The 14,473-nt window shown below is 41.7% G+C and overlaps 1 protein-coding gene across 6 annotated transcripts in view; it reads right to left on the bottom strand.

Annotated features, from left to right (window-relative positions):
• Nucleotides 1-385: 385 nt before the first annotated feature.
• CRACD (capping protein inhibiting regulator of actin dynamics) overlaps nucleotides 386-14,473 on the bottom strand; it is a 926,069-nt gene continuing 911,981 nt past the window's right edge. For 5 of the 6 annotated variants that reach the window (XM_086962617.1, XM_086962618.1, XM_086962619.1 and 2 more), the window contains one exon: nucleotides 5,410-7,917. In XM_086962617.1, the coding sequence (XP_086818743.1) occupies nucleotides 7,757-7,917 (161 nt within the window). In that variant the 3' untranslated portion in view covers nucleotides 5,410-7,756. Of the gene's footprint in view, nucleotides 7,918-14,473 lie in introns of all 6 variants that reach the window. The other variant, XM_086962616.1, reaches the window with a different exon arrangement.

Genomic DNA, 14,473 nt, shown 5'->3' on the forward strand with positions numbered 1-14,473 from the left:
CCTCTCTTTTAGACTCAGAGGCCCTCATTACGAGAGGCCTATTCATTTTGAAGGGTCCCGTAAAGGAAATAACTGGGCCGATTGTAATTAAAAGTTTTTGTGTGTCAAACGAAGATTTTGGCAGCTGAAATCACTGCATGAAACACCAGGAAAAACACGCAAGATCCACCCGAAAACTAAGATTTCAGCATGTGATTCCCAAAAAATATGCAACGCCACTTATTTTCCTGCCTCTAGATTGAAACTCCCAGCAATTACTTCCTGGTACAGATTACTTCGGCCTACTCGGAAGAATGGCTAGTCCTCAAACTGCAATCCTGTCCTTAACTTCTGGATTTCTGCGCCATGAGTGCAAGACATTTTACAAAGAGATGGCAGACGAGTCTCGTTGCTTACATCAGATTTATTCTCCATAGAACATATACATTTGATATTCCACCATGGTCAAGTGGATAATGCCTCTTATTTCCTCAATAAAAAGTGTTTTGTACTACATCAAAACATACATGTGCACAAGTAAATTTCGAACTGTATATTTCTTTCATTTACAGAGAACTATAATACTGAAGCAATTAAAAATGCACACTTTTTGTGTGATAAGCAGTTTTCTTAACAGACCATTATATGAAATTTCACAAAACAAAAATAGAAGTTACGAAAATCTGTCTTGTTACTCAAATTCATTTTAAACATTGCACTTGTAGCACTGAGAGTCGCAATGGAAATAAAAAACCTGAATTATAGATAACAAATGAGACATTCAGTATATAATGTATCCAGTTCTGGTTGGATTATAATTTAATAAGAAGTAATATACTTTGTGTAAGAAACAATTGCACTTTGACGCCAGAAACAATAAAAATACATTAGACAAAAGAGAACAACCCCACAAGTATACATTATTGTATAGTTTTCTACAATTTTCTAGTAGTACAGGGGCTAAAATACCAAATCCTGTCAGCAATACAGTTCTTTTAAGTTACATTAAAATAATATTTTTCAGTACAGTGATGTATTCAGATTTAAAATATATCTTTACAGGTTTGGGTAATTGCATCAGTAGGTTGTTATTGTTTTTTATACAGATTTATAATTTTGTTCAGTAAAGGTAGTAGACCCAAAGTAAAGTAACACTATATTGGTACATACCTAGTGCAAAAGCATCCCGCAGAGCATTGGTTTCACATGTGGTGAAACTACATTTTGTCCATGCATACTTATCTAAGCATGTATTACGTTCTAAACTAAGTTCCTATAGAAAATTCCTCAACATTTTAAGAGGTTCTTATTCGGAAGTTTTAACTAGGACACCATTCATAATAGAAACAATATAATGTATCTATTTATCAGAAGATCCTCGTTCCCTCCTTAGTAGTAGTTGTGAAAGCGTTAAACATTTACTACAATCTAAAGTGTGTAGTATTTAAATGCTCAAAGTACCCAAACAAAATCATAATTCAAAACGAAACATTTCAACAAACTGAAAGTGGTTGGTTTGTTGTGCATTGTTATTGTTTGTATTGAAAAGTTGTGGAGCTTATTCAAAAAGCAATTTTCAATGTCAGAACCTACTCAATTTACGTTGATTTGCATACATTTTCAACTTTTGTGGATTCATAAAAACTCAGGAGTGCACAAAATAGAAATCTTTGCTTGTCTTAGTTTTCCAAATTTCCTCTTTCTTTATTCCTATGGATATTCCTAAAGCATATGCATGGTATAAATGTATAAGCACATCAAAAAATGTTTTTGTTTTTCACAAGCAAACATATTTTCCCTATGGCAAAATCCTTTCCCTTCAATACACATCCATAAAATGTGTGGATGTTTTTCCCTTCCCCAACCTGTAAACACACTTACTCCAACTTTATTTAAACTACATTTACGTGTCTTTTCAAGGTGAGAATGACCATGCAAAATGGTGGGGTTTAGTCAATATGTGAATTGCATGCATTTGCTATTGACACCAGATAGAAATACTCTTTCCCGACTCCAAACCTTAAACATTGTGCAGTGGATTTTCCAAGATACTAAGTTCTAAATTCTAATTTGTTGAATGTGGATCATGGAAAGCATGACTGATTTATTTTGTACTCACGCTGATTTTAGGTGGGCAGAAAGTTTTCTGATCAGGCCCCTATATTTATAGTAGTGTGAATCTCATGTTAGCTGGAGAAAAATGTGCATTTATATTTTTTTCAAATAGCACAAAACAAGCCATTTTGTCATCTCTATGAGAGTATTGAATAATCAATGCTGCTATCTACCACAACCACATATATCCTTTACTCAGTTAATCTTAGTTGGTTCTGAAAGTTGGCCACCAAAAATATGCATTAACCTAATAAAGGTACCATGCTTGCAAGATTGATCGCTGAGTGTATGTTTAAAGAAATAATCCACCAGTAGACATTGTATGTATGTATGTATTTATGTATGAGCTGGTATTTGTAAAAGTGCAAGCCTAGCTCGAGAGCAATCGAGTGCTGATCAGAGTTCTTGGCCCTTGGGAAGGCACAACCATTTTTGAAAGATAAAATGTAGAAAGTAAGGTCAGGTGTAGTGCTCTTTGAAAAATTGATTGTAACATCCCATTTGTTTTCCTGTTGAGCGATGGGAATACTGTTGAGTGTGACTAGAATATAGACAAGCTGTGAGTGTAGAAATATGCATAGCACAATTAGTGAGTCCAGTAGTACCTACAGATGTTTGTTGCACAACAAAAGGTGTGTAAATAATCTAACAATGTTTCTTATGAGTTTCTATTTTGAGTCCCTACTGCCATTATATTCTATAGGAGAGTGTTGCAGTAGCAGTGGTTGCCATTGTGGGGTGCTGGACTTACAGTAGCTTTGAGCTGAAGTTGTTTTGGGCACCTTTTTGGCTGAAGCAACTTTAGAAGTACAATTTGTAAACAGCAATGGGCTTACTTTTTTGTGGATGGGTGCCTGTCACTTCCTAAACCCCTCCCATACCTTCCCTAAAGCCAGCCCAGCCTTCCCTAAACCTTTCTCCTTACTCACCCCTAAACCTCTTCCATTTAGTAGTGTTTCCCTTTTTTACAAGTCCCCCCTCTGTTACCTCTAACATTTACTACAATGTAGAAAACTTACGTGTGAGAATCACTACAGAGAAAAAAGTGGAGAGGTGGAGATTTACACTTGTAGGTTTATTAATAGAATTTAAAAATACTTTAGTATTTCAAAATGCAGTTTGCTTAGAAGGCCGCTTAATTATTTGTAACCATTTCAATGGAGTGTTTGGATAATTTTGCAATTGGGGACTGACACAAAGGTCCTAATTAAGAGGCTGGAGATCCAAGGACCACCAGACTTGTGGTGGCGTGGTGGTGCAGTCCAGCCACTGCCGTACTGGCAGTCCGACAGCCCCATTACAATGTGGGTGATTGGACTGTCCTGGCGTGGCACAGTAGTCTTGAGGCTGCAATATGCTTGGTGGGACCTTCGGGGTCCCGCCAAGCATATTACGAGTTTCCTCTCTGCCACGGTTTTCATGACAGTTCCATCTCCATGAAAACTGTGGCGGAGAGGAAACAAAGGGGGCCCTACAGGATCCCCTGGTGCTTCTCGCAATTTTGATGCATGCAGGAGGGCACAACATGAATCAACATGAATGCATGCACCCCAGCTCCTGCGCAGCATGGACTTTACAGTGGCGTTCCCTTTGCTGTGCCCTTTTTCTAAGGCACCGCCATTGGAATGCCAAAAAAAAGCCCACCAGACAGGAGGAAACTCCTAATCTGGGGGCAGTCTGGCCATGGCTTTGGTGCAGTGAGAATGTGACGGTGGTGTACCGTCTTCTCCTGCTGCACCAAAAGTCGTAATTAGGCCCATAGATTCTAGCGGCTCAAGAGGAAAGACAAGACACTTTGCAGGTGAGGCAGACCTGACATACCATTAATGGCAAAGTGAAAAAGACTGAGCTTCCCATGGAATTTGGAGAAAGAGTGTACGAGAAACTTGTCTCCATAGGTTCATAGTTAAGATGCAAAGAGGTCATCCTTTCTTTAATGTAATCAAGACAGTCACCTTTTCCAAACCTATAGTGATCTGTAACAACAATATAAGATAAAGTTCTGTGTTGTCAGTGTACTGATGTATACACTTCCTTAGTCTACAGATATCTTAGTATCATTTTGTGTTACGAAACAATGATAACATAATTGAATTTTGGGGCATAGTGTTTGGAAATCCACTTCGGAACCTTTACACTACTGCTCATCTACTTAGGCAAAATAGGACATGGTCAGATATGTCGAGAGCCACTGAAATTTCATGGAGACTGAGGCGTATAGTTGCCCCTCAATCGGGTATTTAGTGCATCATCTATTACCTGTGAGTTTGTGACATTAGCAATCTGAAGCCAGATCGTTAAAAGATCAGAAAACTGAGAGACAGATTGTATTTGTGGTTCTTAATGTGCACAGCTTTGTCTAGGATACATAAGGTGAAGCCAAGTTATTGGACATAAGTTTGAATAGTACAAATTGAGTTTCTTGGGAACAGCAAACAAGCGGTTGGCTTGGAACATAAAATAAAAAAGGCCATTAGAGACAATGAATAACTGTCAAAAAGTAGACCAAGAAGTTAAAGCCAGTTTTTTACAAAACGGGCTTGAAAAATGCTATCTTAAGAGAAGAAGAATCACATTGCCTATATATGGCTGTATTTTGAGTTTGGCAGATGGGTTACTTCGTTACCAACATGATGGATGTCCCATCTGTATTACTACATTTGCATTATATCCTACAGCACTTGTAATATGGCAGATGGGATATCAGCCATGTTTGAGACGTAGTACACGTAGCGCCTACTCTAAATGAGGGCCCATAGTTGTAGAAAAGAAAGGTGCGCCCAAAAGATGCTGACTCAGAAAAAAAGGTTTCACAGCCCAAAGTGTTTTATATTTTATAAATAAACATTTGAATGTGAGAGATGAGCTTAAGGCAGTAAAGGTAGCTTAAGGCAGTGTTTGAGTGTGACCAAAAGGAAATCACTGTTGAGAGTCTGTTATGACCAACCATCTTAACAATATCATACCATGTTGCAATTAGTGGGGCCTCTTTGCCAAAAATAACAAAGATGCTGTATTGAAATAAGCTGAGGATTTTATGTTAAGTAACAAAACCTATTAATCGTTCAAATATTTGTCAGTTTCCCTAGATAAGGTATTTTTTTTCAGAACAGACCAAACAGGGGATTGCCCGGTGCCCGCTACTGCCAGTCTGGGCCTATTAAGCAACCACCAACGTAACTAAGAAAACGTTCAAGTCAAAGGATTAAAAGTCCCTCCAGCAATTTTTCAGTGTCATCTTGCCCCCTAGAAATAAGTGGCAGGCAGAAAAAAATTAAATGCTTACAACCTGCCTTCATGGAATAAAGAAAATGATTTGTTTTGCTTTTTTTTGCTTCGACCTCACCACTCTTCGCTAAACTGCACTGGCTCCCATACTGTAAAAGGATCACCTTCAAAGCAGTTACTTTAGTACACTGTGCCCTGTACAATTCAGGCCCCATCTACTTAAACAAAATAATTGAAAAGTAACATCCTAGCAGAAATCCACGGTCCTGAAAGGCCTACTTTTCCAACACCCGTTTCAAAAGATCTAGACGTGGTGGTGCCTCCTTCTTAGTATATAGAGCAAAATATGGAATCACCTTCCATTGCAGCTCAGAAGCATAGAAAACGAATACGTAAGTCCCTGAAGACCCATCTTTTCAGTCAGTAATGCTCCCACATCCTCCATTACACGTGTTGCAGCAATGGGACACTCTTTTTGAGTAACTGTTGCTCGCGCTTTACAAATAACATCATACATTCATTCATTCTGGTGCAAAACAAATGAAAGACCTAAATTATCTGTTTAAGGTAGCAAACAAGACCTCCTTAAGGAGCAGAACCATTAATGGTTATATTTGGCTCAAGGGATAGTTGTACAAAGAAATTCCTTCATTTAAAAAAAAAAAAAGAAAAAAGTCTCTTCTACAGCTGATCTTCAACACATTGGTGAAAGAAATATGTCCTGTGAAGTTTTTTACTCTCTACATAGAAACTGTTGTTTGGGAGATGTCGACCAATCAGTAGTGTGTACATTTGCACCTATTTATTTTGAGAAATGTGTTGAGCATTACTTTGGGTGGCAAGCAACATCTACCATTTATTGACCATGCAAAAAGTAGAGTAGCCTAAAAAGCCATCTAAAATTATCTAGGAACAGAGTTAAATGTATACACAGCCCATGCAGGAGACAACCACTTCAACATTCGCAATTTCGCACAACATAATTTCAATTCGTAGACACTAGTAAAAGGCCACCGCACAATGTTATTGAATTACACACACATGGGACATTGAGTAATACACCTTCAGAACATTGTTTCTCCTTGTTAATTGCTGTTCAAATTTCAATGTGAATATTGCACCAAGAGTGATTGAAGGTGGGACTCTAAGGTCTGACCAGATGGCTGGTAGCAGCCAGAGCACCCATTCATGGGTTCATTGCAATCCAGCTGCACTTTAGGTGTTTGTAGGAGTGAGTCTGGGTGGCATAGGTGTCCAATTTATTACAGACCACCACCGGATGTAGTGTTGCAACCAGATTACCTACAGATCAACTCCAGGCCAATGCCTAAAGATGACCTACATGGGTATGGGAGCAACTGGATTACATTTTGACCATTTACATGTTTTTGGGAACAACCAATCAAAGCAAGAAATCAGTGTTTATACTATCATATTACTTTGATATTGAAGTGTTTCACAGCTTGCACTAAGTCTTGCGTTCCTACCATTCAGGACACTCTGATTTCAAATTCTGGCTACACATAGCACATCAAAAAGTGCTATCAGTGTGGGTAAAGTGTTCAAATGATGCCTTAATCAGGCTTCAAACCCAGCCTGGATTCAAAGCCATTCATGATTTCTCAGGCTATAATTGGTGTTAGGACAGAAGTATGCACCTACCGAATAAGCAGTCAACAGACATAGGAGTGGGTAGAAGTGAGAAGAAAAAAACATGAGGTTTAATTGTATTTAACACAGTGGGACATATGCTATGGGAAAATATGTGAAATGGGATTTCCTGTAGCCACTTGGGAAAGTCACTTTGTTAGGTGTAATTATTCGATCACATATGCATGTTGGCTTCTTTGCTTTTCTGGACACATTTGCAAATGTTGGAACATTTGTTCCTCTATTGTCACATAGTAAACATGGCTTTCACTTCTTTGTGACTGAGCCACCATGCACAAGAACAGGTGAAATATCAGCAGTATTTTCAAATTCATGTACCTTTTTCAAATTCCAGCAAAGTAAAAGAGTTTGTTTAATATTTTGATTGAATAGGAAAGTAGTATATGACTTGAAATTCAGTGGGCTGGTGTAAATCTTTCAGTAGACACTGTTTTATTGTGTAAGAACTCCACTTTCATGGGTGCTCTTGCACAAGAGCTTCTGTATGAATCCATTGCCATGTTGCCATTTTCAACTCTCTAGATTAACCAACAAGTAGGGGTCTTCCTTAGAGACAATAGACCATCACACACTGCCTGGTGGTGGCAGCCACTCCTAGCAGTTCCGACTCGCACATGTGTACCAGGCACTGGGCGCCAGTTCCACCTGGACTTGCACCATTCCTTTTTTGCACTGTATTAAAAAAAAACGGTTCTACAATTCGAATAAAAATGGGACTTGGGTAACAAACACCAACTACAACAGTATCAGTCAATGTAATTGTTCACTTAATAATTTGTGGGCAGTCGCTCCAGGCTTTTGCTTTCCTCTTCGCCAGGGCCAGCCAGGCAGGTTCGGTGGTCAGTGGAGTAGCGTCAGGTGTGGAGAATCTCTTGGAAATGTCTTTCACCAAAGGAGCCGATGGAATTGAGTCCGCGATCTCCACTGCGTATGAAAAAAAAAATGTCAACTATGACCATCAAATCACGTCTAACGACAATAGAAAGCACGACTAGTATATATTCACTCACTGATACAGTTTCAGTTCAAAATCTATAATCAATGGTGTCAAATGCTGCAAACAAATGTAGGTTTGCCCTAGACACCCTATTGTCTGCAACTGTAAGCTGTAGCCTATCATTTTAAGTCGACGGCCAGTTGTCTAATAAGGATAAAATCCAATTAAGTGAATTGGAAATTTAGCTGGAAATATGAGAAAAAGAAATACAATGTCTGCAGGCTGGCATTTAAAGTGTCAAACAATGACGAACTGGGAGAAAATCAAACCCCTTTGGAATAGATTTTGTGTCAAAGTATATCTAAACAATAACCGACAATTTGAAAAGAAGTGCCAACTGTTACCAGGGAACTCAAAAACATGTCAGCTCCCAGCCACCTTTGTTGTGTGAAAAAAACTGACAGGATTGAGTGCTGAAGTATGAACAAAAAGCAACTGCATTTCTCAGTTCCAGCATAAAATATTCTGGAATGGAAGCAATGTGTCTGAGCAGTACCTAAAATAAATATGATTTGCTGTCATAATATAATGGCTTGAAAAGGGGTCTAATTGGCTTCACCCGGGTAGCTTGAGAGCTAGGAGAATTTTTCAAAACCAACCTACCTCTGCAAGTTCAAACCATATTTGCAGCACACGTTTTATTTTCATTAAACACCTGGTTGTGGTCCCATAGAAACACATTGTATCTTCCACCAAGTGAAAAAGAAGTAAGTTTTTATTATTTTTTTATTTATTGCGAGTTTTTTTTTTTTATGTACTACGGGCCTCCTTTTGGGCACTTCAGGGGCCGATTATCCATTTTCATTGTTTGCACTGGCGCATCTTTTGAAAGGTGAGCCGTGCGCAAACAATGAAAACGCACCCTATTACATTGACTGCGCTGTCCCATGGCAGCTGCAAACCCACGCTACCCCAGGGCAGCACATTTATGTGAAAACAATGAGCAGCTGCTTGCAGCCACTACCTGTTTTTAGCTTTTGAAGGGGATTAGAGATCCCCTTGCAGGTGGGTGCAGTCAGTGACTGCCTGCAAAGGAAGGTCTGGGGGTTCCATTGTACCCCCTTTGCACCCTCCAGAGGGCAGCTCTCAGGGGGAGCACTCACAGTGCACCACTTAGAAGGTGGCGCACTGTGAGTGTACCCCCTGGAAGCTTCCTTGCCTCTGGGCCCAGATCTGTAATATGGCACGGGCGCAGAGTTAAAGAAATCCCATCATTTGCATAGGGCACGCCCCAGTGCAAATGAGGGAATGCCCCCTGAAATTAGCGCTGGCGCTTTAAGTGTGACAGCACTATCGATATTACTAAAGGGGATGCACAAGCGTCTGCACCCCCTGCTGTGATACCAAAGTGGGCCGGGGGCACACAAAGCGGTCGCAAACGCACAAGGTGCCCCCGAGGCACATACTGAAATACAGCGCCAGATCGCATTATGCCCAGCATCAGTGTGAACTGTCCTGCTCTCTTCCCAGAGCTTGAGCAAAATCAGACTGCAAAGCCACCGAAAAACCTTTTCACCTTGGAGCAAGGGTGTGTGCATGATGTTTAGCATAGGTTTTGTACTGGAAGGATTTCTTCTAGTACAAACTACTATGCTGTGACTAACTGTTAAACTTTTTCAACTTTTTAGATGTGCTGTACAGTGTAGCACACATTAAATGATGGAAAAGATTGGAGAAATAAACATATAATGCTAATGTCTAAATTGCATTTTTTTTAATGCAAAACTCTAACTAGTTTTTATTTTACTAGAAAGGGTTTTGTGTCAAAAACCATGTGTGTTTGCATGGGAACTCCCATGTACCACCCATTTGACACTACCTAGATGCAAAGTAATGCAAAGCTGCTTTACTTTATTTTCAGGTGACTTTTCAACCGCAGAAGTAAGTCAAACACCTTCTCAAGATACTGTCAGCCGACCTGAGCAAATGCAAGAACTTCCGTCCCATCACTTGGCCACCCTTTCGAGCCCAGGTCCTCGAAAAAGCCATTAACCGTCAACCCAGGGAACACCTGGAGAACAGCAATCTTCTGGACATCTCCTAGTCTGGATTGTGCACCAACCACACCACTGAAACAGCCCTCATTGGTGCCACCAATGACATCAGAGCCCATCTTGACCAAGGAGAACTGGCAGCCCTATTCCTGCTTAACTTCTCAGCAGCATTCCACACGGTAACCCACCCCACCCTTTCAAGAGGCTACACCGCATTTGAATTCAAGGAGACGCCCTCAGATGGATCGCCTCCTTCCTCACTGGAAGAAGAGAATCCCCCATCCTCCCTTCACCTCCTAACACAAGAGCATCATCTGTGGCGTCTCTCAAGGCTGATCCCTCAGCCCCACCCTGCCCAACATCTATGTGATCTCCATGTCCAACATCTTCATAACCCATGGTCTAAACATCATTTCCTATACCAACAACACCCAGCTTATCCTCTCACTATCAGACGAGCCCTCCACTACCTGGGCGAATGAGCAGCATCACCCACTGGATGAAAAACAACTGCCTGAAACTCAACATAGACAAAACAGAAGTACTGATCTTTGGGAACAACACCTATCCATTGAACGACTGCCAGTGGTCTTCTGAACTAGGACCCTCACCCATGCCGACTGACCATGCCCACAACCTTTATATCATCCTGGACAGCAAGCTCACCATGAAAAAACAGATCAACACAGCCTCCTCCGCCTGCTTCCTCACACTTCACATGCTCCACAAGCTCTTCAAATGGCTCCCATTCAGCACCAGACGAACCATCACCCAAGTCCTAGTAAACAGCAGGATGGACTATGGCAATGCACTCTATATAGGAATCGCCTTGCACCTCCTGAAGAAACGACATATCATACAAACCTCTGCAGCCAGACTTATCCTCGACCTCCCCAAATGGACCCACATCACCCCCACCTCAGGAACCTCCGCTGACTCCTCTTTCAGAAGAGATGTCACTCTCAGAAGCTGATCCACAAATACAAGGCCCTGCACAACCAAGGACCAGGTTATATCAAGCACAGCCTGGACTTCAACCAACCCGCCAAACACTAGTACTTCGCCTCTCTTCACCTAGTTCAGACCCTCCCATACGTCAAAGACCTGGCGTTTTAACTGAGCCTCTTAAGCAAGATCTTCAGCACCTGAATACCCTCACGGGTGATTAGTCGCTCAATACAAGTTTTGTTTGATGGTTGATGATGACTTTCCAGCACAAAACAAGTTTTGCTCTTAAAAAGTAAATTTTGCGCCAGTTTGCATCCCTTTTGTAATGCAAACCCAGCAAAATGTTTTAGTAAATATACCCGCCAATGTTTAGTTGTAGTCAAGCCAAAATAGCTATGTTTCCAAACATCCCCTTAATCAAATATCATTTACTTCTGTCTTTAATCTTGGGATTGACGAGGTTCACAATCTGGTACAACTGATTCCCAAAGATCTACACTTGTTTTATTCAATTTGAAGGCTTTTTGTTAGAGTAGGTCTGCTGTGGTTGATCTTACGTTTTTGTTGCATGAGTAGTGAGGAAGAGCCCCGTAAGGTATCCTGGTCCTGTTTAGCAGTAGTCACGGCCACTGGAAGGCAATGCATTGCTTGTTTTTAAGGTCGGTTTCATGTGGTTGGAATTCTACAGGTTTAAACCCTTTCTAGCCACTTAAATGTGTAGTGTAGCCTTTGAAGTCAGTTAATGGGTGTATCCCGGAGTCTGGAATAAAAATGTAACTATATCCTACAGCAGTGCTTAATTTGAGCCGGTGGTTACAGAGCCCAACAGCACTCAAAAGCAGGAAAGAAAGTAGACAAGTAAGATAGAATAACTGTTGCAATGGGGAAAGCATGGATTAAAACGAACCTGGAAGACTGAGATAAATAGGTAAGTACTGCCTATCTGTGCAATCAAGACTACGCAGCCTTGGTATTTAGCACCTCAAACGTCTATAGAGTGAGCAGTGGGCTTCTGACCAAAACTTTGTGTCCTGGCCCTTATTCTTTTACAAATAAAGCATTGCTCTAAGACCCTCATTATGAGTGGTCCGGTGTTATTTATTGCACCCAATAGAATCCAACTCCAAGGGGGTATGATAAATCGCACCTATGCACAGTTTTGGGGGACAACATTTGTTGCTTACCGCTTCAAAATTCTCATGTTCCCACAATTATCAGGAATTTTCCCACAAAATATCAGATTTGTTAATAATAGGATTCCATTGGCCAAAAGATCCCTGGGTAAGTATGCAGTCAATGGGTAAGGAAAAAAAGTATTTTGTGAATTTTCCCCAGTAGCTGGTGAGGACAATGTAGATTACATCTGTAGGAAAATGCCCCTTTTTTTGCATAACTACCCCCATTATTTCAACTGATGCAGCTATTCTTGTTTACTCTGTGCAATGGGACTCTGCTAACCCATGCTCAGTGCATGTGCTCTAACCCCAACACATGTTGAAACTGGCTATACTAATATTTGCCATATTTAATTTACCTGTAAGTTCCAAGTCTATGGTACAAAGCGTACCAAGAGTCTGAAGGGTAATGTCACTAGAAGAATGCAGCACACATTGTGCTACCACTAGAGTGCCAGCGCAAAACATGAGTTCAGGCCTACTCCTGTAAACTCTGTACAGTTTACAATAGAACATGTAAAAGTTGAATGTAGAACATGTCCCTACAGTGACAAGGCCCTAAATGCAATCTCACTGCAGCAGTGTTAATTGGTCCACAGGAAAGCACTGGGATACATTATTAAAGTTAATCAATTTATCTACGCCTATAAACCAGCTAAAAATGTGAATCTTTGACTTTTTAAAATATTTGTTACAAAGCCAACTCATTGATGAAATGAAATGAAATTAAATTTAATTTGTAAAGCGCATGGCTGCCCTCGAGCGTCCCAGCGCTGACCCAACAGAAAACAGAGAGAAACTCGGAGAGGAACCGTTACTTAGAGGATCTTGGGAAAAAGAAAAGTTTTAAGAGACTTTCGGAATTTAAGGTAGCAGGGTTCGGTCCGAATGTGCCTAGGGAGAGTGTTCCAATTTGTTGCAGCATTTACAGTGAAACGGCGTCCCCCTTTGCGAGTCTTCCTCACTCTTGGGACTATGGCAAGATTTTCCAAATCCGACCGGAGGGCACGGGAGGATTTATAAGGGCGGATCAAGCTCCTAAGAGCCGGGGGGCCTCTGGAGCGTCTTGTGGGCGATACATAATGATTTGAAGACAATTGTTTCGTGAACTGGCAGCCAGTGGAGAGCTCTCAACGCTGGTTTGGCCGACGATCTACTTGGAGCCCCAAAGAGCATCCTGGCTGCTGCGTTCTGCACCCGTTGCAGGATATTAATGGTGGCTTCCGGAGCCGCCAAGAATAGGGCGTTGCTATAGTCCAGTCTGGATAAAATTAATCCCTGGATCAGTAGTTTCCTGGACTGGAAAGGCAGGAGGGGAAGAACTTTCCACACTGCCCAAAGCAGGCCGAAACAGACGCCAGCGACTTTCTGAGCATGCGTCCTGAAGGTTAGTTCGAGCTCAAACCACACCCCCAAGCTTTTGATTTTTTCTTTAGGCGAGGGCAGCTCACCCATACAGGGAGGCCAAGAAGCTTTAGGGAGAGATGTTAATTGGTGGCCCAGGAGCATGATCTCAGTTTTTGCTCCATTAAGTTTGAGCTTCGAGCCAGTCATCCAGGAGAATATTCCGGAAAGGCAGGCTGAAAGATTATCCAGACATCCATCTTGTTGAGTTAGCGAGATGACTAATTGGGTGTCGTCTGCGTAGGTGACTGATTTAATCCCGAAGGGGGCCACCACCTCCTCCAGTGGGGCCATATAAACGTTAAACAAGGTAGGGCTCAAAGAGGAGCCCTGAGGAACTCCACACTGGAGGGGGGTTGATTTGGACATAACACCATTTTCCCAGATCTTAAACGATCGCTTATTCAGAAAGGATTCAAGCCATCTCAGGGCCAATCCTGTTATGCCCAATCTGGCGAGACGGTGGACTAATATTTCATGGTCGACCGTATCGAACGCTGCACTCAGATCCAGGAGGATCTCAACTGCGGATCCTCCTGAATCTAAGATGCACCTTGCCTCCTCTGCCACCACTATAAGGGCTGTGTCAGTGCCATGTCCCGGGCGGAAACCTGTTTGGGAGTCGCTCAGCAGCCCATTGCATTCTAAGTACCCTGAGAGCTGCTGGTTGACAATTTGTTCGGCAATTTTGCCCAGACCAGGTAACAAAGAGATCAGGCACAAATTGGTCAGGTCAGAGGTATCAAGCCCCGGTTTTTTTAGGAGCGTTTTGACTCTGGCCTGTTTCCAGCTGGGTGGCACCACCCCGCAGGTGAATGAGGAGTTTAGCAGCTCTGTGGCTAGGGGGGCAATAGTGTCTGCAAACTGTTTAAGGATGTACATAGGCGCCGGGTCAGATGGAGTACCACTGTTCAGGGAGGATAGGGTTTTACAAAAATCCTCCCTGGTGACGCAACTGAAAG

Source organism: Lissotriton vulgaris, chromosome 3_1 (assembly GCF_964263255.1).
Source record: "Lissotriton vulgaris chromosome 3_1, aLisVul1.2, whole genome shotgun sequence".
Classification (NCBI taxonomy): domain Eukaryota; kingdom Metazoa; phylum Chordata; class Amphibia; order Caudata; family Salamandridae; genus Lissotriton; species Lissotriton vulgaris.